Raw genomic sequence first — 27,483 nt, forward strand, 5'->3', positions numbered from 1 at the left:
TGAAAATATTACATGTGCTTGCCAGAGCAAATATGTTTTGCAAGTACACTGTAGGCTACTCAGCACAGCTTTTACTTTTCAAGTTTATGAATAGTTTTATAGTAAACACATTTTTTTCCTGTAATAAAACATCTTTATCATAATTATTTCAGTTTCATTTCACTGCTTTGATATCTTTAATAACATTTCTGATGTGCTATTTCACTCAATATTTCAATTTTTATTGCTATTTCAACTCCTTTTAGAAGGACAAATGGTTTCTTACCATGATTGATATGGTGATGTGGACATCCTTGAACTATGTTTTGAATCTATTCCTTATGATCTTGTAATGATATATAAAATCCAAAATTAAATGGGGAAAGAAATTCAAGTACAAATATTTGATGGTTTTCTTTAGGACTCTTTTATTAGAGTCCTAAAGATTTGATTTGAACTCTTTGGGTTTTGTGTGTGTGTGCGCGCGCTTACACTGCTCCAGTGGACAGGTTAGATTAGAATTCCTCATGTAGTATTGACACAATAGAGAGGTTTTGAACTTCCTAACGTTTGCAGAGGACCATTTTTAACAACAGTGTTTCTCCACCCAAAACCAGCATTGTAATAGTATAATATAAATTAGAGTTGGAAAACATCTTGTATACTGTTCAGCAAGAAACTGTTTTCCTTCCTTCACAGACATAACTTCAGAGTTACTCTCAGGCATATGAAATAATAAGTTGATAATAAAGGCTAACCATTATTTGTGCATGCAGTTAGTTGAAATTATTTTTAACAATATTTCTTGTAAAATGTTTATATACAGCTCAGTTCTGAGTTCTGCACTACTATTAGAATTACCTTGGTTGATGCAACATTCACTAAACACAAGATGTAGTTTAGACTTTCTTAAAACACTTTTTTTCACCTCAGCTGTCCCACTCCTTTCAAATGTAATTGACAAAATTGTTTCAGAGAGATTCCAAGCAAAAATGGAAATTGATACCAGGATGCAAATGGTAAAAAAACAGCAAGATATTCCCAAACTGCTTTGTTTGTTGTTGTTACTGTGTTTCCATTGAAGCTTAGAGTGTGATTGGTAGTTCTGAATTTCCCTGGGAACTCATTTGTACACAAAAAAAATATATCCTTTCTTTTCTGCTGATACAAAATCAACACTAATCAACTGTAATAATTTTTTTTAGAATTTTTGTTAATTCTTTTCTTCAAACTGTGACAGCTCTTTTTTTTTAAAAAAGGTATGGTCATGCAACAAAAAGCATAATTTTTAAAAGTGTTCTTTGGAAATTAATGAGATCCAAAAAAAGCCTAAACTTTGAAGTCAATTGCTTAGTTTTATTTATATGTGTCTGCTTGTGTGTACAGATATGTGTTGGACATATCTGTTTATACCTATCAATCAGGTACCTGCTTCTATATGTAAATCTGGAATCTGCAAACAAAATTTGCAATATGACTTCATCCTTTCTAGCGTCTGTCAGAGGCACATGCATGCATAAGAGTGTTAAAAATACAGGAAAGTGTAGTAAGTGATAGGAACAAGTTTTCTTGGATAAAGCTCAGTAATATCAGAAGTGAAAATACAGATTATATGCACTACTCAAATATTGTAATACAAGAAAGTGATGTGCTCTGTCATGCGTCACTTTGAAAGGCTTCACAGTGGCTTTATTTTCCATTTAGTAACATAGTCCAGTAGCTAAAGCACTGAACAGGGAGTCAGAAGAACCAGAGATATTTTCTTCCTGTGTCACTTACATGTGATATTCCCATGGAGCATCTCTTTTTGCTTCAGATCCCTCTGTGATACAAGAACAAGGGTACTAATCTTCTATCACTGCTGACAAAGTGATTTTTTTTTTTCTCAATTTTACATGTTACATAACTTCCTGAGGAAACTCTCAAACCTGGATCCCAACATCTACATACCAGGAAGCCGCAGTGTCTGTCATAACCCAGAGTCTGGCCTGAAAACCACAGCCTTTTGACTTAACTCCATGTCTTGTAGAGGGTTTAACCCTTCAGAGAAAAGCAGTGCTCATTAAGAGTTAGTCAAGGTAAAATTTCAAAGGCAAACTTATTAAGTGGTCAGTTGAGGGGACGCAAAGTTCCCAACTCGAAACGCCGTCCTAGCGGTGCCATTGTCAGTGGCGGAGCAGAACGACTGACCGCTTTATTTTTTAAAATCCATTGAGTGTTTGCAGTTCACTTTGATTTGTTGTCAGTATGCCCTTGTGTCTCTATGTCCCTTCTCTTTTTCACAGGATTTTTTTTGATCATAATCAGGTGTCTGATGGATTTTGCTTTTCATTGTCTTAGCTATGGTAATTGCCTTAGATAATTGCCCTATGATATTTTTCTTGGATGGCTCTTTCAGATAGGCATGATTGTCCTGACTCAGCTTGATGAGGAGTATTAACCCACTCTTCTCCTTGTAAAGAAATGAAGAACTGAGGCTTGCAAAAGAAAGGGGGTTCCCAAATAGTCTTGTGTTATTTTAGACATTCTGTTGTGAAAAACAACTCAAAGAAAAAGAAAGGAAAATCTATGAAATAATTCTATCAGAAAAGCATGGTGTCAGATAGTAATGAGCACAGATATTTGTAATGTGATCATTTCTTACCTAGTAATACCTGCAAGCGGGCTCTCTGCAATTGCTATCCCAGCTAAGCATTACATTTCTTGAGAATCCATTTTATTCTCAATACTTTATTCTTACTACTGGAATAGTTTGTGACTGTAAGGTGATTAACATTATCTTGACTGTGTTTGATTTAGTGGATGTTTTATAGATAGTACTAAAGAGCAATTTTAAAGAAAACATCATGGGGCAATGTATTTTACACTGTCTAGCTATGTGGATGTATTATGGAATCAAAGTGTGCTCTTGAGAGGATTAGTAAGAGCTTGAAGTACTGTATAATTATTTCCTTGTGAAAAATTTCAGATTTGATGAATTTTTTTTACAGAAAATTGATGACTTTTTTAAGGAAGTGTTGCCAAATATAGCTTCTTAAAGCAGAATTTTGTAACATTTCTTATCATGAAGGCTACTTTCTCTCCAGAAGACTTATCTTTCCCTGTAATTTTCCTAACACTTCTGGAAACTGTAGCATCTATGGCTGTATAGTTTAAATTTGTAGTATTTTCAATCAGTTTATAAGATTGTATTTAATTTTGAAAGTTAAAAAATCATGGCTAATATGGCAGTAGACTTCATAAATTCCCCATAACAAGGCTTGTTAGGATACATGTTTTTGATCACAAGTTTATGGTCTTGGCAGAAGATAATGAATCCAGATGTCTGTGATGTGTATGTTTTCTCTTTACTATGCAACTTCATATGTAAGAAACAAAAATCAAAGATGCTTTTCTGTCCAAAATAGCAGTAGTGAGATATCTTTATTTGTCTTAATTGTGAAAACTGCACCAAAAAAGCAAGTGAAAAGTAAATTTGTTACATTTCTTTGCTGTGTTTTCCAAGTAAATACAGAAGGGATTGTTTGAGTGCTTCTTGTTTTTGATCACTTAAGACTTCAGAAATTTCAGTATTTCTTTGGAAGTCATTTTGTACAATAACAGGCTCTCAAGTTTTCATTTGAATCTCATGTTGGATTTTCTTTCCTTTAATATCCAAGATGCAGAAGAAACAGTGGTTTTGGAAGGGCTTTATCTTTAGATAGATTGCTGATCTTCTTGTGGAGAAAATATTAAAAAACAAACTTAAAAATCTTACAGACCTTCTCAAGGTCCCCTCTAAACTGAAAATCCAAAGCTAAAATCAAAGTATAAGTTGTGTTTTTGCCACAATTTTCTGTATCATCTCTAGCTTTTCAGTTTTAAGAGTTGCTTTCTTAGTGACTTAATATCTGAGACTTAATATGAAAAGACTTAAAAAGCGAAGCATGAGATTCCACGCTGTAGACTTATTTGAAGTCCCACTTTGAGGAACAAAGACAAAGCACAAAACCTGATTTAAAGTGGATGGATGGATGGATGGATGGATGGATGGATGGATGGATGGATGGATGGATGGATGGATAATAAGGGTTAGTGAACTGTGCTTTTAAGAATGCTGCCTGGGCCCAGTTTCTTCTAAGTTAATTGGAATCACAGGTCAGTGTGGTCCTGAGCTGCTGAGCACCAAGCATCTCCAACAATTTCAAGCATGTGCTTTTGCATAGATTTCATATGTGAACTAGTTAACCAGAAACCGACTATTTTCCAGCTCCCATATCCAGTCCCTCTGTTTCTGAAACAAAAGTTCCACGTCGGTACAGTGGATGGGCAGCAGGATGTGCTGTGTTTGAATACTGGGAAGTGCTGTTGAACTAATGTTCATTTATTGTTTTACTGAATTATAGCCTAAACCACAGGTTTCCTTATCCAGCAGCACTTAAAAGGAGGAAGAAAAAAAATTCTTCAAGTTACTTTCATGGTGGGTCTTTACAGTTTCCAAAACATATAGTTTTGCTAATGATGGATCAACCATCAAACAAAAGGTATCCTAGCTTTTTTTATTAATTCCGGTGTATTATCAAGTATTAAGGATATTACTGATTTCAAATGTACACAAAATAACAAGTTTCAAGTTCTGCTTTCATGAAGAAATGATAATATCACAAAAATTTTAAAGATAACTACATGCTTCCTGTGCAAGTGATTAAAAGCTTTTGTTTAAAAAAACAGCTAACTATAGTAGATTTAAGGGTTCATAAGGTTTTGATGTATATGGTACTTTTAAAGCACATGAATGGCAGCTGTCACTGGAAGAAATGTGTGATCAAACTGTTAAGGTTTCATAACTCGTAAACTAACTTGTCATAGTAGCATAACAAGTTGATGAAATGACAACTTTTTGTGAGACATGTTTGTATGGTAAATATGGTTGTGTCAGCTGACTAATTATTGCCATCATCTGATAAATTTGCCAAATACATAAAATATATTCCCCACACTATTGTGTTTTAAAGGAATGAACTGTTCAGGAAAAATCAGGACAAGGATTAGCTCCAGTTTTGGGGTGGTAAAGCTGTTCTGTTTTTTTAAGTGTCTGCATGCTTGTGAGGATATGTTTTTAAGGTTTGAATTTGGTCGATGTTATTTTATGGTACTCTGAATGTTACGGAATGTTAGGAGATTTAAAAATATTGAACTAGTTTGTTGCATCAATGTGCTTTAAAGAAACTGAGTGGATTTTTAGGCTTCAAATCTGGTTGCTTTTTCATATTGTGAAACTTTAGATCTTCAGTAACATGTAATAATCTGTAAATCCACCTTTCTCCAAGGTAGTTAGTAATTAATAAGAGGAGCAGAACTAAATGAAAACTGTGTTTATGACATGCACTCTATTAGAGTTGTCATTCTTGTCTCCTGTTGGATAGCTTAAAGATGAAGCTGGAGGTAGAATGTTCCTGAAGTGTATTGTCTAGCTTTTGAGGTGACTGTGGTGTATTTGAGACCATTTCCTTGGAATAAAATGCCTTCATTTAATTCAAGTACAGTGAAGTATGATCTAGCATCCTTTATTGTGTTATGAGGTGTGATAGTTAGACATTCTGATTTTCCTCTTAAAAGAAAAAAAAAGGAAAAAAGGACAGACACTGGTGCATTATATTATTTCATAAAATTTTTATGTTGCATTCAGTCAGACAATTAATCATCATTCGAAACAATTATTTTATGACAATTCTCTAAAAACATACAATATTATTCTACTATGTTTGAACCACTCTCTTCCACTTTCTCACTCCTTCCACCATTCCTCTTGCAACATTGAAGTTGCATGACAAATCAGAGCAGTACCTGGTTAACATGGTCTGAAGGAGAGTGTGTCAGGACAGGGTAAGTGGGATATTAGATGTGAGCAAACAGGAAACCTGAGAAAGAAGAGTGAACATAGTCAGAGGAGTAGAGACCATTAGATTCTGAATTGGGCAGTTGGAGCCATACTTGGTCATTCTCCATGAGATCGATGACAGCACTGCCAGAAGCCTGGTCAAGGTATCCTTTCTTGTACTCATCATAGGTGTACATAAGTGGGGAACCATTTTTGTAGAGTGCAACCCAAACATTTGTTCCTTTTGCGTGTACATGGTAGGAGAAATAGTACAGTCCAGGGGTCCTGCAGGTGAAGATTCCTGTTCTGGGGTCATAGTGTTGCTGCCTATTGTACAAGATTTTATCAAATTTGATGGGGACAGTTGCTGCAGGGTAGGCTTTTGAGAGGATGACACTGAAAGCAGACACTGGCATCCCTGTCAGAGCTTGGTTTACTCCACCTGCTTTAACATAGCCTTCGGGCATCTGTGGGATTACAGCTTGGCCAGGGGGACCAGGAGGACCTGGGGGGCCGGGCAAGCCAGGCTCACCACTGCTGCCTTTAGGACCGGGGGGTCCAGGTGGTCCCATGGGTCCACTTAAGCCTTTCGTGGAAATGCCTGCTGGGCCTGGCAGTCCTGGTGCTCCTGGCTCACCCTTCGCACCAGGGGCTCCTGGCAGGCCAGGGGGGCCAATGGGACCTCTGATCCCAGGTATTCCTGAAGGCCCTCTGGGGCCTGGCTCACCGTTGGTCCCTGGCACTCCCTTGGCTCCTTGTGGACCCATTGGACCGGGCAGCCCAGGTAGCCCAGCAGGGCCTGTGTCACCTTTTGGACCTGGGAGACCTGGGTGTCCCTTAGGACCAGCAAGACCCTGCTCACCTGGGTATCCCGGTTTTCCCTCTAATCCTGGTAGGCCTCGTTCCCCCTTGGCCCCTGGGAATCCCGGGTGGCCTGCAGGGCCCATGTCACCTTTGGGCCCAGGTAGGCCGTTCTCACCAGGCAAACCTTTGAGTCCGTGAGGGCCCATGTTCCCAGGTGGCCCAATCGGCCCTGGTTCTCCTGGCACACCAGCTGGACCTTGGTCTCCTTTAGGTCCTGGAAGGCCAGGAGGACCTTCAGGCCCTCTGTGTCCCTTCATCCCTGGCAATCCTGGCTTTCCAAAACCTGGGAGTCCTGGGGATCCGGGCAACCCTGCAGGTCCAGGATGTCCCTTGGCTCCAGGGATACCTGCTGCTCCTGGTGGTCCCATTGGCCCAGGCTTGCCAATGCCAACTTCTCCAGGTTCACCTGGGAGACCCTGGGGACCTGGGAGACCAACTGCTCCGGGTGCACCTGGAAAACCTCGGTCACCTTTCAGACCTGGCTGACCTGGCAGGCCGTTTTCACCAGGCTTCCCTATCCCAGCAGGACCAGGGGGGCCCCGGGGTCCCTGTGGGCCTGGAAGACCCCTGCCACCTGGGCGGCCTGGAATTCCGAATCCGTTTTCTCCCTTTTGTCCATTTATACCTGGGATCCCTGGCTCTCCCTTTTCACCAGGGGGTCCCCTTGGCCCCTGAGCTCCTGGAGGGCCTTGAGGTCCTGGCTTGCCAGGGACAGTGAGTCCTGCAGGGCCGGGAGTGCCGGGGGGCCCTTGTGGTCCTCTTGCTCCTGGGAGTCCAGCAGGTCCAGGTTCTCCTTTCTCACCATTTAGTCCTCTTGCTCCTGGCTTTCCTGGTAGACCTGGCACTCCTGGCTTTCCGACTGCAGAGAACCCAGGTGGTCCTGGGGGACCAGGGGGGCCTTGGGGACCTGGACTTCCAAACCCTGGCTTTCCTGCAGGACCTGGTTGTCCTCTTGGTCCAGCGGGGCCTGGGGGACCGGGGGGTCCTTGTTCCCCCCTTACCTGCACACCTGTGAGAGAGAGGAAACCAGATCAACCAAGGCATCTACAACATATTTGCAGGCAATGTAGCATGGGGGTAAAATATATGAAGGGTTAATTTAACTTCAACTTCATGGAAGTCAAGTTTCAGCTGCTGTGTTTGTCATTGAGAACCTGACATTCAGAGTAAAAGTGTTCCACAGCCCTTACAAGCAACAAATGCAAATTTGTTGGAAATGTGAGATATAAGGCCTCTAGAATTTTTTTTTCTGTTTCAATACATTCAGGGTCATCAAAGAGTTTAAAAAGTGCTGTGCAAGTAGATGCAGACTATTAAATAAGGAAACAACAACCTAGACAGGTGATCAGACTTGCTGAATGAAATCACAGGTAGCTGTCTGTGCAGGTGCAGCAGCTTTTTGGAAATAATTTAAGTAGTGAGAATTTAGTTCTTCCCTGCCCTCTACTTCCAAAAGTGGCCCATGGCACTAGTTCTTGTGTAAAGATATTAATGTTATATTTTCAGATATTGTCTGAAAGACTTTGTCTGTCATAAAAATTACACACTATGGCAAGGTCACAACTGATAATTCATTTTATTGCTGTCAGAATTCTGGCATTGTTATGGAGTATTTTAGTACTACTTAATTTTCTTAGTTACCAAAACAGCAGGTGGAGCCACTTAACCAAATGTCACAAATAGAGGAATAAGCAAACAAGCTCACTGCTTTATTTGTGTGTGCTTTGGAGGAGCCTTCAGCTTTATGTTGAAATTAGCATGCTGATTTGTTGGACATTACATACAAGTTTAACATAGATACTGTGAGACTACAGCAGTTTGCAACAAGTGGCAGCAGTATAGAACAAAATGACATATCTGTGATGGATGTTCATTTAAGAAGTAATTTTAGAAATAAAAATTGAAGGATACAAAAAGAGCCTGAGTTCTGGTTTGTTTTTTTTTTTTAATATAATGGCAACATATTCTATTGAATGCTTATTTAGCAAATATTATAAATCTATCAACAATTGCATCAGCTACAATTTTTCCTTTCAGTCTCTGAAAAGACCAGTATATGTGTATATATATATATATACACATGAAAGTTTATACCATGACTATTTGGCTGTCTTTTAGATAATAAACTGCATTTTCCAATATGTGACTAGTCCTGTTGAACAAAAGTGAGGTGAAGGAGGAAACTATTTTGTGTATTGGTTTGTTTTTGTTGTTTTTTAAATAATAGAGGTTATGAAAATGAAATACATTTGATTTTGGTTTGTTATTGGATCTGCAAGATTACCTTCTTCCTGTATTGACAGGGAAATTGTTCTTATCTAGAAAATGCAGAGAATGCATTTTCTTTTCTGCTGATGCATAAAATGAGCACAAATGCATATCAGCTTATTTTGCATATCTTCCTATCTCATCCTTCTTAAGGCTGTGAAAAGGAAGATAGCTGTTAAAATCCTACACATAGAAAACAAGCATGGCCTGTGATTTATTTGTGATATATTGATGTATTTTTTGGTGGCAAATTGCATCAGACTTTAGCTCAGAGTGTATCTCCTTATTACTTTTACCATATTTTAGATGCAAATATCAGTCCTAGGTTCACAGAGTGGTGGGTCCTGCCGATTTTGCCTAAGATGTTAAAGGCATTGTCCACACTTAAGTTGTTATAGAGATTTTCTGGGAGCGTATTGTTCCAAAGTTGTGCTGCTTTTAGATTGTAATTGTAATTTTAATTGTGCAGTCTAAAAGCAGTTGTTATTCCTCTGAGGAAAGGACTGCTAAATCTATTAATGAAGTAGAATTTATACCAAGAACATTGAAGTACTGATTGGCTACCCTTTTACATGTCTTAGTACATACCTTGATGCAAAATTAGCTTACATTCTCTAGTACAATCAAACCTCATATATGTATTGAATTAAATATGTAGACTTCAACATAACCTGCAGAAATGGCTTATTTAAACATTGTTGAATAGTGAGACGTCATTCAATTATTGTTTTCAACTTGGGCTTTTCAAATATTTGAAGCCATACTAAAAAATTATGTTCTGGAGAGCTGTCAAGACCATGATTTTTTAAACAATTTCACCAAACTAGATGAAGCTTTAATAGGCTTTAGTTGCCAACAGAAATTGTGTGGTCTCTTTTATGTTGTCCTGACTCACTAGTTTGGGTTTAGACTGAAATTTCAGTTCTAGGCTGCTTTTTGACAAAACTATACAAAGTAAAAAGATAATTTATTGGTAGTTATATCTGTAGAAGTCAATGTTTTGTGATCAAATTGGACAAGTAAGCTATGATGAAAAACTTACCAGTGCTACTTCAGATACTTGCAAATGGAACAACTCACTAGACAAAAGCTGGATTTATTTGGTTCTGTAGGCTCCTGTTTTATTCTTCTGAGATCATCTCAGATTAGAAGTGATGATCTGTAGCAGTCTTCCCCCTTTAAATTATTCTAAAAACTCTCTATAGGATGCTTGTTTTCCAGACTCAGGAATAACAGTCCTTCTGCAATACTTGCTCACCAAATCAAAATTTGTCAAGCACTTTTGAATGACTGGACTTGCGTGTCTGTAAAAATGTAGGCTGTTCCTGCTATTGAGGTCTAGTCTTCTGTTACATTTCCTAAATTGAGAGCATTTTAAGCTTCTCAGGTTTTGATATAATCATTCACATTCTAAATATGAATTTTCACTCACATTAGATTCTGTGTTTGTATATAAAGTGAAAACTTAGTTCAGGACAATTCATTTCCCCCTTTCACACCATTTTCTGTCTACCCTGATTCTTTCTTACTTTGTTGCTGGTTTCCCTCTTCCCAAATGTTTTCTACAGAGGAGTAAAGAAGAACCACTATTAGGAGAAGTGGGTGAATTATGGTAGAGAATAGCCAAGTAAATATTATCCTTCAGTTAAAAATAGTTATAAATATGTAAATTATTCTGAGTAAACTCACGGAAAAACACAAGAAAAGTTAATGAGGAAGAAGGAAGGAAATGCAGCATTAAACTCATTAAAATTCTAGTTGTATGTGCATGTACCTAAATTTGATCTGGGAGTGCTAGAGTGCCAGAAAGTCCTTGTGCTGAAGACAAGGGATGAAACTATGACAATATTTTGGTACAGCCCGGGAGAGTATTTTGGGAGTTAGGTTCCCAGCCATGCTGCTCTCACTTGTTTCTCACTGCAGGGATTCCTGGAGCATGTGGGTTGGAGCTGATTGGTATGGGGCCAGTGCTGGTATGAGACCAGAATTTCTTTGGACTCCATGTGCTGCTCATGATCAGACAGTCCCTAGGATCTGTCTGCAGAGCTATTCTGAATCAAAACCCCCTGAATGAAGGTAATGTGGATGTGATGCCCTGAGCAGCAATTCTGCTCTCCAGATTTGCCCATGTCCTTTTCTGGAGAAAAGCTTATTTGCTAATGATGTTGTCTGAGCCCCTCATCCAGTTTCCTCATTTCCACCCAAGTGTGATTACTACAACTAAAAGTGGATGGGATGCAGCAAAAAAAAAAAAAAAATAAAGCTATTTTGAATAGCCTGATGATGGCTGAAAGAAAATAATGCTATTCTCAGGGGGTAAGGTATTTACAAGGAAGATTCACTACTCTTAATTTTAGTGATAACAATTTTGAATAGTCATTATGGATCAGAAGCTTTGAGTTCCAAGTTTTTTTAAGAAGATGTTGGCCTAAGCATGGAAAAATAGAACAGAACTCAAATATTTTCAAACATTAGGGATAGTCGCCTGTTCGACTTAAAGGGACAGAGAGGATAACCAGAAATAAGATGAAACAATGTAGCATTACAGTTACGTATTGCCTATCCAAGCTGCCATAAGACTGATTTATGCAATGAAGAGGGTTTTTTTAAAATATATTCAAGCTAAAATTATTATATTAGTATTTACTTATGCTGACAATTAAAACATAAATCACTCATGAAAAACTATATAGAAGTTTATGACCCATTTGTACAACTATATGTAAGTTTGTTTCATATTTCTAGGCTTTAAGAGAGTCTTCATTTGCCCATGTGTATCATATATATGTTTAAATTCACACCTAAGGTCTGTCTTGGATACAGATAACATGACAATGTAAAAATTCTTCCTGAATGTAGGTTTTAGGTGACAGGTCTGTTGCTAGAAACTCCAGTGCTGAATCAAGAAGTTAATAATTAGCATGTTGTACATCATTATGCACACTATCATGCTGTGTTACTCCCACTATTGAAGCAGAGATCTGGAGCTTTGTTTCTGCTCTGTATGCCTTTGGTGCTTATTGTGTACAACATTTGTCTGACAGGTGTGCATCTTTGTCGCTAGGAGGCAATACCAGAGCCACTGTAAATTCTTTCTGCAGTAATAAAATTATTTCAATAAACCTAAATTGTTAGTGAAATTTGAATATCAGTAGTATAAGCAGAGAGTGCTTGTTCATGTATTGAACCTCTAGAAATAATTGTGTTAGTTTATTATGAAAAAAGAGTAAACTTACCTTGACTCTTTACATTGTATGGTAGAAAATGTGGCCCCTTGATGCTGGATTGTTTCTGATATCGCTCAGAATAATATCCATCACCACCATGGACAATGTTCAGACAAAACAGCAGCAGTAAAGATACTTGTAAATGCATGTTTCCAAATTTGTTCTGTGTTAGAAAAGGTAGAGAAAGTTTGTTGTAAGGAAAAGCTGTTTAGCTCTGGTTTTGGAGCATGAATAGATGAGTTTCTTAAATTAATGGTATTAAAAGTAACAATATTTTGTGCTTACTTCTATCTGCTTTCACTAGTTTTGAAAAATGCTCTAAGAAAAAGGAAATCAGCATTGCTATCACTCTGAAGGATGGAGCTGTTGCATAGATAGATTAGAGGCAATAGTCTCACTCTTAGGAAAAGAATAATTTTGATTGGATGGCAGCCTATTCAAGACAACAGTATTCAGAAAGAGTGACTATTTTAACTAGACCTCCAAAGTAAGTTCAGGAGCTCCATATACCAAAACTCCTGAAAAGAAGAAAAGTTATCAGTGAAAATACATAAACACTTCCAAGATCTTATTACTTCTGTCTAATGCTGTGGCAAATGAAGGATGAAGTCCTGGTTCCTTCAGCATCAGTGGCAAAAGTCTCATCAAGGTTGAAAACTTACAAAGAGGCAGTGAGGATGCTGTCACTGGCCCTTAAATATCAACCCTCTTCCCTCCCCAGACAGAAAACAGGCATCCTGAAGAAGTTACCTTCAAAAGCAAAGAGAATAAAATGAAATAGTGACATACCATTGTGGAGCTCCAAGGCGGAGTAGCAGAGGAGTGAATCCTCCTCTACTGAGGAGGAGTTCTGCCACTGGAGAGTGAGCAGAAGCTGATGATTTCAAGTGCCACCCTTGAGTATTTATCTGGTCTTCCCCTTCGTTGGGTGACTGCTGGACATAAGCTCCTCCCCCAAAATCTGTAAGCAGTAATTACCTGTATGTGTGTAAGTGTGTTTTTTAGGGGTGGGGGAGAGCTATTTTGAGCAGTCATCCTAGATTCTCTTAAGGGCTTTTTTGGTTAGTTTTTTTTTTTCCTCATTATTTTATTTGATTTCTTATTATTTATGAGGTTGTATTGCTCATTACTTGTTTTTCCTAAAATTTTATGGCCCCTCTGTTTTAAGAATTGATACTGGTAACACTGGGAAAAAATCATGGACTAGTAAGTAAGGTTAGTAATTCCAAGTGTTCGTTTAAATTTCTCTGTGTTTTAAGGAAAGACCTATATACTTTGAACTTTGGTGAGCTGTTACTTTCAGGAATAACCCCACTAAAGTTTGTCGATACCATTTATGTGAGTAACTAAAGACTACTTATGTGAGAAATTGTTCGCTGTGATACAAGTGAAGAACTTCAACTCAATTAAGGTGGTAATAAGGGTGTTGTCAGAAAACTTGATTAGTTTTAGGTAGTTATTTTAGGAGATTATCTTCATGTTATATCTCTAGGCTTCTGTTTTCATGTTTGAGGTATACTGCTACATATATAATGCAAGTAATGTTTCTGTATTATGAAATCTTACGAAAATTATGAAATGTGAGTTCACCTTACAAAATGAGAACTTCATTGTGTCCAGTTGTAACAAATGTACTGAAATCCACCCTGCTTTATTTTGCAAATGTTAACACAGGGTGATGTTTTGGGGTTTCAGTTTAGTAAACTTAAACTGGTGCTGATTTTAGTGTTGGTGCATAAAACCTGGTTATAGTTTTAGCTCTTAAGAGATTTTGTTAAACTGGTCTTGTTTAATGGACAGTACCCACAGACTGCAACTTCTTTTGTTTTTTAATAAATCTTACAATGATTCAGCATCACTTTATTGAAGTTGAGTCCTAAATAGGCAGTAACTCTCAGTTTTTGAATTGTTTGTGACTCTGAATCATCTTTTAAAACTGAAGGTTAAAGTAAGAGGCAAGAAACAGCTTTTCTGATTAAGGATGAAACTGTAGAATTAAATATGTGGTACACTTTGCTTTAAGAAAAAATACCTGCATATAAATTACATGTATTGAAACTCTTTTGCCAATTGCAGATTTCTTTGATATTTATATATGTACTCAATTTTGTGGGAGTTATAGGTATACTAATAAATAATGTATACTACTGTCAATTCTCATGCATGGTAGGTACAGAAGGAACACCTGTTACTGTTCCAACCAAAAGACTGAGCTGGTGGCCCTGAACCCTGTGGCTGTCCTCTGGAATGACAGGTTAACGTGGGCTGAATTTTACCTGCTCCATGTCTTTGTTTAATTCCACACTCTTCAGCTTTTTTGGCTTTTATGTGTTATGGCAAACATCCTAGAACACAAGTTACTGTACTGAAAGGGACCAATGGACCATCAAGTCTGTTCTGCTTCCAATTGTGCTAATACCTTTGCTTAGTAGACGACTGGATTAATGTTTTAACTTACACTAATAAGTGCAATAATTTATTCAATGTATTGTTGAACAGTTCTTCTATTCTTCTTCCTAGCCATCCTCTGAACAACACTGTTCTTGTACTATTTCTGTAAATAACCCTTTTTGCTGCAGGGGTCTTCAGACTAAAGCCTGCTTTCTCCATTAAGTTTGCATGCCTGACGTGGTCAGTGATTTTCAGAGAGTTTGCATATCTGAGATGGCATTTCTACTCCCCACATATGCATTCAGTTTCTTTTAGTCTTTCAGAGAAAGAAACTCTGTCCTCAGGTTTTTGTGTAACTTCTCAAGGTTCTTTATTTTAAAAATTAGTCTCTATAAACTCAAATGAGAATCCAGTCATCCACTTTTGACAGAGGTAGCAAATATTTGGGCATAAAGTTTATTTCCTCCTTGAAAAAACACAGCTCCAGCCCCTTTTTTAGTTTGTATAAATCCAAAAATAGCTTTTGATTTTTTAAAGCATTTAAATATACAGCCTTCAGTGGGAAGTGTGGTTGTTGCTAATTTGATAATATTTGGTTAAGAACAGCAGGCGACAGTTTAATGCACACACAGTTTTGTGCTAATTTCTTGCCTAATTCATAAATACCCCCAAAGCAGGCACACTTATGTTACAAAAGCACCAGTAATTCACACTGATATTTGCCCAGCAGCCTCGCTTCCTGCCTCTTAGCTCCCTCTGGGCAGGAAGGTGTATAATCTCTATGTGTGTCTGCATAAATAGGGATGATTGTGGGGTCAAAAGGTATATACAGGTATATACAGGCAAACCCGTTGTCCTTGTGATTAACCTGAGCTCCACCCTATTGTGATATCTTACTCCACTTCTTTGGCTTGAGGTTTTGTTTTTTGTGAGTGTAGGAAGTTCAGGTAGAGTTGGAGTTCACAGGTTTTGTATGTTTTCCCTGTTGCTGTGGCTATTTCATATTGGCAGAGCACTAATATGCATTTAGTGCTAAGAGTGCATATGAAAGGTATGCTGTGGTCTGTATTTGCCCTTGCAAAAATAAGTGCAGCAGACACACTTGGGTATCTCTATTTACAGTAACAGCACATGGTAGACTAGAAAGGTTATTTGCAAAGCTGTTCTCAAAATACAAACTTTCAGATGCTTTTGTTTTATAGTAACACGTTTAGAAAGTTGTTTTTGTTTACAAACGAAGGTGTGTTCACTCCCTCCTCCCCACAAATGTAATAGTCAGGAATAAAATTTGATCCATTCTTCTACTTCAGAACTTTGTTTTTAGTAGTGTGCTGGCTGCATCTTCCCATTTAAAGGTAGTCATGTTATAAAGATGCAATAGCTGAATTCCTAAGCTTACCTGCAATAATGACTCCAAATAGTTTCTATGGACCACATGAATGGTACTGAAATCAAAGCCTCCAGTGCCATTTGCAGCAGTCTGCAGTGTTTCATGAGATTTGCTGACTGGGTGTTCCAATTGTTGTTGAATATTGCTGGAAAGGTGCACTTACTCATGCTTTGCAAAACTCCTTTTTGCTTTGGTCTCTTACTCCCACAGAGTGAGTGGAAACGTGTAGCATGGAAGTGACACCATGATTTGGGAAATGGGAACTGACTTTCCTCACAACCCTGCAAGTTACTCACAAAGTGACTTGAGTGAGTCCTACAATAAGCAACTCCTTACAAGGAAGAGGCATTGAACATCTTAATTAAACATAAGTTGTAATAAAACAATAAACCACTCCATGTCATGTACCCTTCAGTAAAAAAAAAAAAAAAAAAGCTGAGAAGCAAAACTCCAGAATAGCTTGTGCTAGGTCCATGCAGTAGCTGGGAACTGGCCAGTTATGGTCTTGATGCTGAGGATACTCAGTGTGAATATATTTATTGTTTTGACTTGGAGTATGTGATCTTAATTTTTGCACCATTTAAGCACAAACCATGAGCTTAGTTTCAAATAACAGAGTTCTCTGAAAGTAATAGCTCACATCTTTAACTTGAGATATGCCTTATTTTTAATAATTGGCCTTTAGTCTTAATCCTGATTTTTTTTTCTTAAAATTGCTGTTATGGATTATAATTACTGTTTATGGTTAAAAATGGTACTTAAGGAACCTGGTCTGTGGAGGGGTGTTTACTCCCTTTATTTGGATTAGTAATCTCAGTTGTGAAGAAAGAGTCAAGAATGTGCTGGTGGGAGATTTTTCCTTTAATTTAAAAAGTAGAGTGAAAAATGGGGAGTAATTTGTTATTGACGATATAAAATCAAAACACTGTCAGCAACAGGACACAGTGCTTTTGCTGCTTCTGGCTCAGGTCCAATTTTCTTACCTGTTTGAAGTAACCTTGAAGAATGTCCTTGTCTGTGACTAGTTTTCTTCTATTAAAATGCTTGTACCCAAAACACGTGGTAGTTTTGGAAAGGACTCTAACAGCAAAGTACTCTAACAGTGAAGGACTCTAACAGTTTCTAGCACTATCTCTGGTGAATAAATTTTCCAGTCTCTAATTTTAAGTTTTCAAAGAAAGGTGTTTAAGAGTTTCCACGAGAAGTTTGAAAGCCTGCCATGAAATTAAAGGAATAATTGGATTTTCTAGTTTGTGGTATGCTTTATGGCACTTTGGAAACTCCTAAATCATGTCAGCTCCATGGTTTAAAGCTGTTCTCTATCCCTTTCTGTCACAGAGTGGTGAGAAGTGTTCTTATCCTCCCACAACAGCAGCCAGGTAAGCCTTCAATGGGAGTGCAGAGCAACAAAGTGTTCCACTGAACCTGACAGGCCAAGCTAATACAGAGGGGTTTCAGCTTTTTGTTACCCACAGTCGAATGGACACAAAGGAATAGGAAAAGGGAAAATTTGTTACCTTCATAGCTGTGGGAAATCTGGGTGGTTGTTTGTTTGTTTTGTTGCTGTTTGTTTTGTTTTGCATTTATTGTAACATTCTATTTACAAGGAGGGTATTTTCTAATCCAAGCTAGCTACTTGGACTACACAGGACTAGAAAACATCTTGGTGAAGGAAATATTTATGTTTCTAATTGAAAAATAAATAAGATTTATTTTCAGTTTTAGAATGCATGTTGTCTTTTTTAATTAAGAGGCTTGTCAAGGTAATGTGTAGGGCTGTGCAGCCCTATCTATATCCGTATTTTGAGATACAATAAAGAATTCTCTTTAAGCAAACAAAGCAAAACAAATTCTGTTACTCCTACAGTCCTGTTGTACTCTTTTTATAGACTTTAAGACCTTATACTCTTTTAACACTTGTAATTGTGGTTGAGTAAATTTCTTCCTTTCAAGTAGTAATGGAAAGATGGTCTGTATTTTTTCTGGCACTGCAAAACTGACTGCTGACCAGTTTGTTCTGTTCAGCTCAAGTGACTGTTGATCACAAGAGCTCTATTTAGTATAGCAATATATTTAAATAGATGACACCCAGTTAAATATTTATAGTTGTATTCTGACTGAGTTAACTTGCAAAGACACTGAATAACCATGTTGAAACCTCAAGAGAAGATGTGTTCTGTATAGCTTATAGAGAAAGCTTTGAGACGGACATTAATTTTTGATGGAACAGTCCTCTGAGACAAATAGTATTATTGATTATTGCTTTCTAACAGCACTACATTGTTTATCACCATGTTCACTAGGCTTGTATAAAGATAAGACAATCTTCAACCATCTTAGAGAATTTCTGGTAACTGAGTAAAAGATACCAAACAGAAGTACTGATGTTAGAAAACATATTTTCCTTGGGTATCCTGTTGGCCTGACATTATTCCTCCCTCATTTTTATTTCTCCATCCTTTGCTTCTGAAAGTAAAAACAATATTGTTTAAATGAATGAATTAATTAGAAACTCCTATCAGATGCATGGGTTTAATTGAAAACCAATCAGTTTCAAGATACTGAAAACACAAAACTGGATTTATATATTAAATATTCATCCTTTCTTTCACAAATGCTTTTCTAATTAAGTAGTGTAAATGTTTAATTATATTTGGTTTTGTATTTTCACTAGTTCTGTTTAAAATTGCAAACATGCAGCTGATGACAGGACTTGCATGGAGAGGAAGAGCAGAAATATTTTGTTAACTTGTTGCACAGTTCAGGAAAATAAAATTTCCAGGATCCTGGTCACTGAATAGCCTGAGTAAATGCAAAGATTTTGCTCTGGATTTTGACAAGGGAGTTCCACAAAACTCTTTCTAGAGCTACTTAAACATAACCAGATAAAGAGGTTTCCAGTTCATTCTAGCTGAAGATGCTAATTTTCAGCCTTCTGGTTGATGTTGATTACACACCCAGTTGTGTCAATATAATGGTTTATGGAACTTTTCTTCAAGAATTTGATTTGGATTAAAATCAGTCAGACTTTCTTGGGAGTGATGGAGGATGGAGGCTTGTTTTCTGTAGGTCCATGTCATTTCACAGTGTGTTTAAAATTATTTTTAAACATGTTAAATAGATCATTAGCCTTCAAAAACTGCTGCAGGTCTTCTTTCTATTTTAGTAAGTACCTGATGTTCTTGTTTAAAAAGAACATTCACATAGAAATGTAAATTTGCTAAGTAGTCATACTTTCCCAGTAAGGACTATTTTTATTCATTTTTTTAATTCATGCTCTATTTTTTTACTGATTTTTATTAGATTACTTAATATCTTTCTCTACCTGTGTGCTTGATGGACTCAAAGTTTCTGTCAGAGTGCCCTGAACCACAGTGAATAAAGTAGAAACCATAGAAAAAAAGAATGGGAACCGCTTCTGCTATCCCAAAGGTGAAAAAGTTCATGCAGCTTCCTTTGGTATCCCATAATTAGGGAAATCTTCCAAATACTTAGTCAAAAATAGGTTTAACTGAGCTACTTTTTCAAGTGTACCCACTGGAGCATGTAGTTAGCCTGCTGAATAGTCTTATTCATGGACTATACTACCTGCTGTGGTTTGGACAATTGGCACAGAGTTGTTTTTAAACTTCCATGTTTAAAAACAGGTGCCAATGGGGGAAATCCAGACTTTTACAACCAGAATAAATAAAAAGTTGTCTGAGTTAATTTTAAAAATAAGGGATTTGTTTGTTTTGTTAAGTCCGGCATTTTAAATATTGCTGGTTTCTTTTAATTTATTTAAATTGAAACTTTGAAAAATTCTTTTGGTGGGTGCATGTGCATATGGCGGGTGTAAATCCTGTGAGGAGTAGTTGAGGAAGCTGAACTTGTTTAGCCTGGAGAAAAGAGCCTCAGGGTGGACCTTATTTCTCCCTACAACTATATGAAAAGCAGTTAGAGTTCCAGTGTCTTTTCCTAAGTAGAGAGTGATACAACAAGAGAAAATGGCCTCATGTTGCACCAGAAGTGGGTTAGATTGGATATTATGACAAATTTCTTTACCAAAAGGGTTGTCAAGCATTGGAATAGGCTTCTCAGGGAAGGAGTGGAGTCACCATTCCTGGAGGTATTAAAAGACCTATAGATGTGGTGCTTAGGGACATGGTTGCACTCACTCATGGTGCTGAGTTAATGGTTAGACTTGATGATCCTAAAGTCTTGTGAAATCTAAATGATTCTATGATTCTATAAATTTTTATACTCTCTCACTTATGCAAAATAAGCTTGAGTCCATGAAGCCTTAGTGTTCCTGATATTAGTAATAGACTAGTTTTCATTTCAATTAGCTAAAATTGAATTTTTACAAGCATTATATTGTCACATAGGAGAGTCACAATTGCTTGCTTTTAATAAAGCACTAATGCAGTGCCAGCTGTTATTGTTACAGAAAACCAGGGCTACAAAGTTTTATAGGTGACATTTGCCGTATTACCTAACTCAAATGACGAGTTTCGATGTCTCCTGTACGACATCTTCCTCCATAGGAGGAAAATCACATGAATATGAGGGATGATCTCTTTTTATGAACTTTACTAGTAGGCTTTTGCATTCAAAGCTTTGAAGACCAAAAGAGAATTATATAAAGAGATTCATATAGCAGAATATAGTGAAAATAGATACTTTCCAAACTACTGATAAAAAACCATATAGAGATACCAGGAACAATAGGGACTCCTAAACTCATGACAGACAGCCTGACCAAATTTCATATTGTTTCCAATTTCCCTGCTGATACTGTACTAAATGGTGTAAAAACAAAATTGAAAATTGGACTCCTGCGGGAGGTGATGTGAAATGACTTATGCACCCATTGACAGTGATCTCCACAGATCACAGATACTCCACCAGTGTAATTCTGCTACATGTGAAAATAAAAGTGGAGATAGGAAATGGGGTAAGGAGGGAAAGATTCATTTGTCCATGTCACATAGTCCAAATTGTGATGTGGACTCTGAATTATATTATTATCTCATGCAAAATCTTTCTTTTAAAAGTCTTATAGAACTTCTGGATTTGTCCTCCAAAAAGCTGTGGATTCCAGTTTGAGAGCTACTGTAAATATTTGTCTGCAGTCAGGAAAAGTATAATATGGTGATTAGGGGGAGGACTTTCTAACAGTAGAAAATAAGGGTTGCTCTAAATTAGTTTTCATCCAAAAATAAGTGTGGAATCTGGGAAGCTGTGGCTAAAATAAATGCTGTTACTGATATGATATCGATGCTAGTGTCATCACATCATTTAACATTAAATCTGGTACATTCAATACAATGGTTCTATTGCCATTGCATGGCTTATGCAATTAGTATCTGGTTATCCCTTTCTGCACTAGAAACAAGGCAATGTTCTATCTTTATGTCTGCATATTTGCAATCTCTGTCTACATGCTAGCTTTCCCTTTTTTTTAAAGATACCTCACATTTCTCCAGCAATAGACTTCAGTATTAGATTTAGATGTAGTAGATTCAAAAAGAAGCCTTATATGCAGAAGATCCATGTGCAAATTCAGAAGAAGTTACAAGAATGAGATTTAGAATTTTATTTTTGATTGAAACTCTTTCATTTACCAGCTTGAAATATTTTTAAATAAAGCTGAGAATCTTGAAACATTCTCTTTATTTCAGGACATAAACATAACACTATTTGTCTGTTGAAATATTAGTTCACCAAGAATGCATGTTAGTTCATTCAGAGAGAGCTTATTGTTTCAGAAAATAGACCTCCTGTGTCTATAGACCTGTGGTGGGATGTATTTGCTTACTTAAATGTTAGTAAGTAAAAGCAAAATTAAAATACTACAATATTTTTCTTCTGTTTCCTTTTTATACCTGTCTAAATCCAGATCTTTTCTGGTATGTCCTGTGTACATAAATTGTATTTAAAAATTGGCTTTCATAGTTGGATTCCACCTTTGGCTGTGTTGATGACCACAGGATGTTTACATGAACTATGGCAGACTTTTCCTTCTGAGCCTCTCCTGCAGTTCTGTATCCCCGAGGCACTCAAGTTGTTTAGAACAGGGGGTTTTGTTTGTGCACCAATAGCTTGCAGGTACTTGGAGGGAAGATATATTTAGGCTAGTCACATAGGCAGTGCCAACACTGTTGGAAAACTGAGCTGGCAAGAGGATGAGCAGAATTTATTTGATTTGTGAAATAATCTCTGGTCAATGTTACAAACTATTTCATACTGATATAGGATAATTTTACTACCTTTACCAGTTTCTGGAGATACAAAATGCTAAATAAAAATAAGATAAACTTTTGCATTTAAAAAGCAAGGTCTGTTTTACAAACTGAATTGGAATAATGGACACAGTTTTGTCACATTATTTCTAAAACTGATTTGGAATGTTTAAACTTTTATTGGATAATCTTTTAGAAGGAGAGAAAAACCTCAGTATAAAAATTTGATTAGGAGATGTTGTAGTGATGCTACCTGTGAATCTCACAGGGCTAAATTATCTCTTGGGAACAGAGGATCTTGTTCTTCTGACAAGGAAAAATCAAAAATAGTCATAGATGTAAAGGACCTGCTTCTGTTGAGACTTGGCAGATTCAAAAATAAAGAGCAAATTAAAATTCCAGTATTTTTAAACCATTTTTATATGGAATGATAATGCAGGATGCGCTACCATCCAGCTGTTCTGAGGGAAAACTGCCTCATGGCATTTGTTCAAACTTCTGACATAACCCTCTCTCCAAAGTTGTTAAAATGCTCCTTACAATCCTTCATTCCTAAGTTACCTGAAGGACAAATATGACACCTCAGATGCAGTTGATTTTTTGTGTCTAGTAGTTGGGAGAAGTTGGCTTGCATACAACTACAAAAAAGTGATGATCAGCAAGACTACATTTTGTGTTTGGAGTTATTTTATGGCCTACATCTAAAATGTCTACTTGAAATAAAACATGATTTTTCCAAGGTTTACTAATGTTCAGGAAAGGACTTTAGGCTGTCCAAGTCTCAACCATCAGCTTATAATCAAGGTCTGATGGCTTCTAATTACATTTCAGGTGGCTGCACAGTGGCCTGTGAAGTAAAATATTCTGGTTTTGGCACTGGTTTATGCAAATGTGGATCAGGCCTCTATGTTTTTTCAAGGATATATGCCCTAAGTCTGTATTTAACGGAAAATGAATTTATAAACAGTCTAACAACAGGTTCTGGGTTTCTGCAGTTAAGCTCATGGCCCATTAAAGCTTAATCAGCTCCCTATACCCTTCAGCACAGCATTTTTCCTTGACTTCTGCATTTATGCCACATGCCTGGAAGGCACATAGGAAGCATCTCAAGTTTCTGTTCTTGTGCTAGGAGGACAAAGTAGATGTGATTATATTCCGTCACTACCTCTTCCAAAAGAAACACAGTCTGTTTCTTTTGGAGAGTGCTCCATTAAGCAGCTAAGTAGGTGTGAGATCTTGACACTGAAGGTGTAGGTATTTAGCTGCCAAACTCTAACAAGCCTTTATTGTGCCAATGCAATCAGAAATTTGTAATAATTGCATAAAATTTTGTGGTAGTGGCAGATTGGATATTTTGCATGTTATATCACTATGTCCCAAATTCCAAACCTATGGAAGGAATTCATGCCTTGGAGCTGCTTTGCAAGATGTATGTACAGGACTAGGGTAGAAACTTTTTTTCCTGACTTTTTATTAAAGGATGAACAAACAGTTTTAAACAAATATTTTTGAAAAAAACAGCATGAGGTATAAGAAGTTGCAGTTATTGCGTGAACAAGATACTGAGTTGGACTGCTGAAAATTTGGTGGTGTTTTATCTGAAAACCTGATCCTGATGAAACCTCACAGTTCACACTAAAGATGAATTGTATATATTTCCTGTTATAACATCAGTTATTTATTTTAATGCTTAAACTCTTCTCTCAATGCTTTTACAATTCAGGGCATCAAGGCTGGGGTTTTTTTAAGGAAAACCATTTTCACAATCTTTGCTTTTTATTTTTAAAGATCTAGTATTTTATATTGTTATTAAAAGCTGTTTGATCTACGAAAACTGGTATTGAAAGTTGTAAACTATCATTCAATTGCCATGAATTAAAATGAAATCTTCCCAAGAAAAAAAAGGCAAGAATGCAAATGTTTCATATGTCCTTTGTAGTACTGTAATTTAAAGCATGTTCATGGCTTGTTATCTCTGTTGTCTTGTTGAGAGACTTGTTGTCTCTGTCCTTACTAGTAACTGTATCCCTCTGAGATCCTCTTGCCAAACAGATGCTAGGAGTAAAAAACTAGTGCTTTGGAAAAGTTGAAACTCATAACTAAACTAGCTTCAGGCTTGTCATTTCCTCCCAAAGGCATTTTTTCCTTCTTCATTCCAGATATTTATTAAGTTTTCATTTGGAGAACCTTTTAAAGATGAGTGTTGCAATGTTCCTGGCTCTTTTGGAAGAACAGTGGATTTTTAATTTTTTTAAAGTATGAGAAACAATGGCAAAGTCTATAAGAACTGTATTTTTAAATTCTGTTTTCCCAAGGTCTGTCATTTGTTTTTCTTAGTCTAGAACAGAATGTTTGCTCTGAATTTCAGTTATTGTCATTTTAAATGACAAAAAAATTAGAAAAGCCTTCTGCATTCTCTGTGGTTTGGAGCTGATTGGACTGTCTGTTATTGTGACCCTCCTGTGTATATCAGAATAAACTATAGAGGACTATGTTTAAGAACACCAGTATATCTTTTGGGTTGCATCCCATGGGGATACTTTCTGAAACTGGTTGGTCATTACAACATGGAACTACAGAGAGAAGATTAGGTGTTTAAAACGCTGCATATGAGTGTGCATTTGATTATTTTTAGGACTCTTCTAGGGTTTTTTCTCCTGCACTTTATTTCATTATGGGTATTGTGATTAGGCAGGGATTAAGGATTGTCATGATTACACAGACCTCCAGCTTTTCTTAGTGTCCTCATGACAGGAACCTTGCATGCCAAAGGCATATATATAGTGGAAAACATAACACTGACAGGGATTTGAGTAACTGTGGCTATTGTAGAGTCTCACAGCAGTAAAACTGATTCCTGGAAAACCACTGCCTTGTTAGCACCACACATTCTGGCATAAGTTTTGAAGGTGTTTGAAGTACTCACAATATTACCTCTGTTTAGGCAGTGCAGCCCATGTGCCAGACAGCCTCATCCTAGGTGAGGCATCCTCTGAATACCACTTTTATAGAGGCAGCTAACTGCTGGAGATAAGAATTCATTTTCTCCGGTGACTGACTGATGTGTTCTGACATTCAGTATACTGTCAGAAATCCATTCTTAAGTATCTGATTGTGCCATTATTTATGTACTTATTATATCTATTATTATTCAGTACTGAATGCTCTTCAGTAATGCCTGCATCTCTCTGCATCAGGCTCTTAGTGTCTGATGATGTTGAATGGCATCCACTGCCTGTAGGCAGAATAACCCAGAAGGACTAAATCAGGCCAGGTGCTGTCCACATTTTAGTCAAACCTTCCTAAAATGCAGTTTTAAGTACCTTCATTGATGGAGGATGGTAAAATTGTATAGCTGACTGCATTTCTATTATAGCTGCTATTTAGAACAGTTAGACAGTAGAAGATAGGGTGATTATTTTTATTTCTTTGGACTTCAGCACAATGTTGGGTTGTAGGTTTGTAGTTTGGGGCAGGGGGATAATAAAATAATACATTTTAAGAATAGCCCTCTATCCCTTTACTGCTATTGCTGCTATTTTTTTTCTCAGCCTGTCACCTCTTGAAAGTTGCTTTCCAAAGTTTGTAAAATGGCAAACCATAAGGAAACAACAAAGGAAATCTGTGTTGCTTTCAGGCTATTCTCTTTCCTCTTTCCAATACCACATCAGGATGTGGTTTTACTCCCTTTAGAGCTGCAGGACTTCTTCTCCTGAAGACTCTCTAGGCTGGTGGAAGTGGGTGTAAAGGGAGAAGACATTTAGCTTGTAACTAGAAATGCGAAAAACATGCAACCAATATGTATGGAACTGAAGGCTTATCTCATTTTTTTGTGATTTTTTTTCTGTGCATTTCTTTCCAATTTCCCTTTCTTTAGCTTTTCTTTGCTCTCTGCTTTTTCTTTGCTCTCTGCTTCTCAGTGTTTTTGATGCTTCCTCTTACTATTGTACTCTACCATTCACCATGGTGTGGGTGGGGTAATAAGCTCATGCATTATGAAGCAGGGGTTCCATGGAGCCAAGCAGCATAAGTAGGGTGAAAGGTAAGGCCAAAACAGAAAAGGAAATGCATTTTTGAAGCTGGCTAGTACAGAGTCTTTAGGTAGCAAGAAACTGCTGCATTGTATAAAATGTTCTTGCTGCAACTTGTCCAATCAATGTTGACATAGAATCACTGCTTTTAAATGGAAAAATTCAGCTAGAACATAATTAAGGTCATATTTTATTTCTCTTCAAAAACACTATATACAAAACTCTGTATTTAGTATTAGACCACCAAAAATTATAGTCTGTCCATTGAGTCACTTTAAAATATTTTCCTCTAAAAATGCAACTTGAGACAAAAAGTCAGCAATCCTAAAACTTCAGACAGAATCACTGTCTACTCTTGGTGAAGGCTTTGGATTTTCTTACTTTGTTTACAATTTCATGCTGTCCTAGATCAGAATTTTCAATGTGTCTCATTGCAAATACCATATTTTTTATTCAATAGAACTGAGGATCATCTGAGTTTGAGTCCTAGCCTGCACATGCTAAATAAAAATCAGCTTTAAATTTCCCACTCATTTTACATGTATAGATGCAAAATGAAAAACCTGCTTCTTGGCTCTTAGCTCCAAGAAGCTGCAGAGGAACTCTGGTGATGAAATCCTGCTGTAGTGACAGCCCAAGAATGCTGTCCACTCCATCAGGTCAGGGCACTTCTCTTTTGTTTGTGTCTGTGAGCTTGAAAGAAGCTTTTTCCTGCAGGAAACAAGTATGGATATTTTTATGATATGCCTCTTGTTTCAAGTTCCTTCTTGTATTTGCTCAATACTTGTTTTCTTCAAATTCATTTAAACTCTTTGGGACTGAAGAGTCTTCTTGCTATCTGAGAAATCACTATCAGGTTTCCCAGTAATTCTCTGGAGTCTTGACATGTGTCTACAGCTTATTCTCCCTTGAGAAAAATGTAATTTTAAATATTTTCAGTGTCTAAATCCAAACTGGGTCATTACAATAATTCATTCCTACTGTCATACCACAAGCCAAAGAAGCTTGCCCGGTAGCTTCTGCTTCTACCCAAAGCATTTTGTCAAGGACATAACATTCTATCCTAGCCTTTATGTAGCTGTGGGTTACTCCAGTTACTTTACAAACTGCTCTCGATCCTGTTTCACACCACAGAGAAGAACTCCCTTTGTTGTCACATCTTTCAGTTATTTATCAGGTGTTTCTTTTCCATCTCTTTTTTTCTTTGTTTTCCTTTTTTTCCTTGTTTTGTTTTGTTTTGTTTTGTTTT

The 27,483-nt window shown here is 37.1% G+C and overlaps 1 protein-coding gene across 2 annotated transcripts in view; it reads left to right on the plus strand.

The window, feature by feature from the left end:
- Window positions 1-27,483, plus strand: part of NT5DC1 (5'-nucleotidase domain containing 1) — a 125,524-nt gene that overhangs the window by 11,173 nt on the left and 86,868 nt on the right. The window contains exon 1 of one of the 2 annotated variants that reach the window (XM_064412982.1): window positions 6,285-6,731. The exons of the other annotated variant lie outside the window; for it this stretch is intronic. Coding sequence (XP_064269052.1) covers window positions 6,410-6,731 — 322 coding nt within the window. The 5' untranslated portion in view covers window positions 6,285-6,409. Of the gene's footprint in view, window positions 1-6,284; window positions 6,732-27,483 lie in introns of those variants that run through there. 2 annotated transcript variants of the gene reach the window in all.

Source organism: Passer domesticus, chromosome 3, assembly GCF_036417665.1.
Source record: "Passer domesticus isolate bPasDom1 chromosome 3, bPasDom1.hap1, whole genome shotgun sequence".
NCBI lineage: Eukaryota > Metazoa > Chordata > Aves > Passeriformes > Passeridae > Passer > Passer domesticus.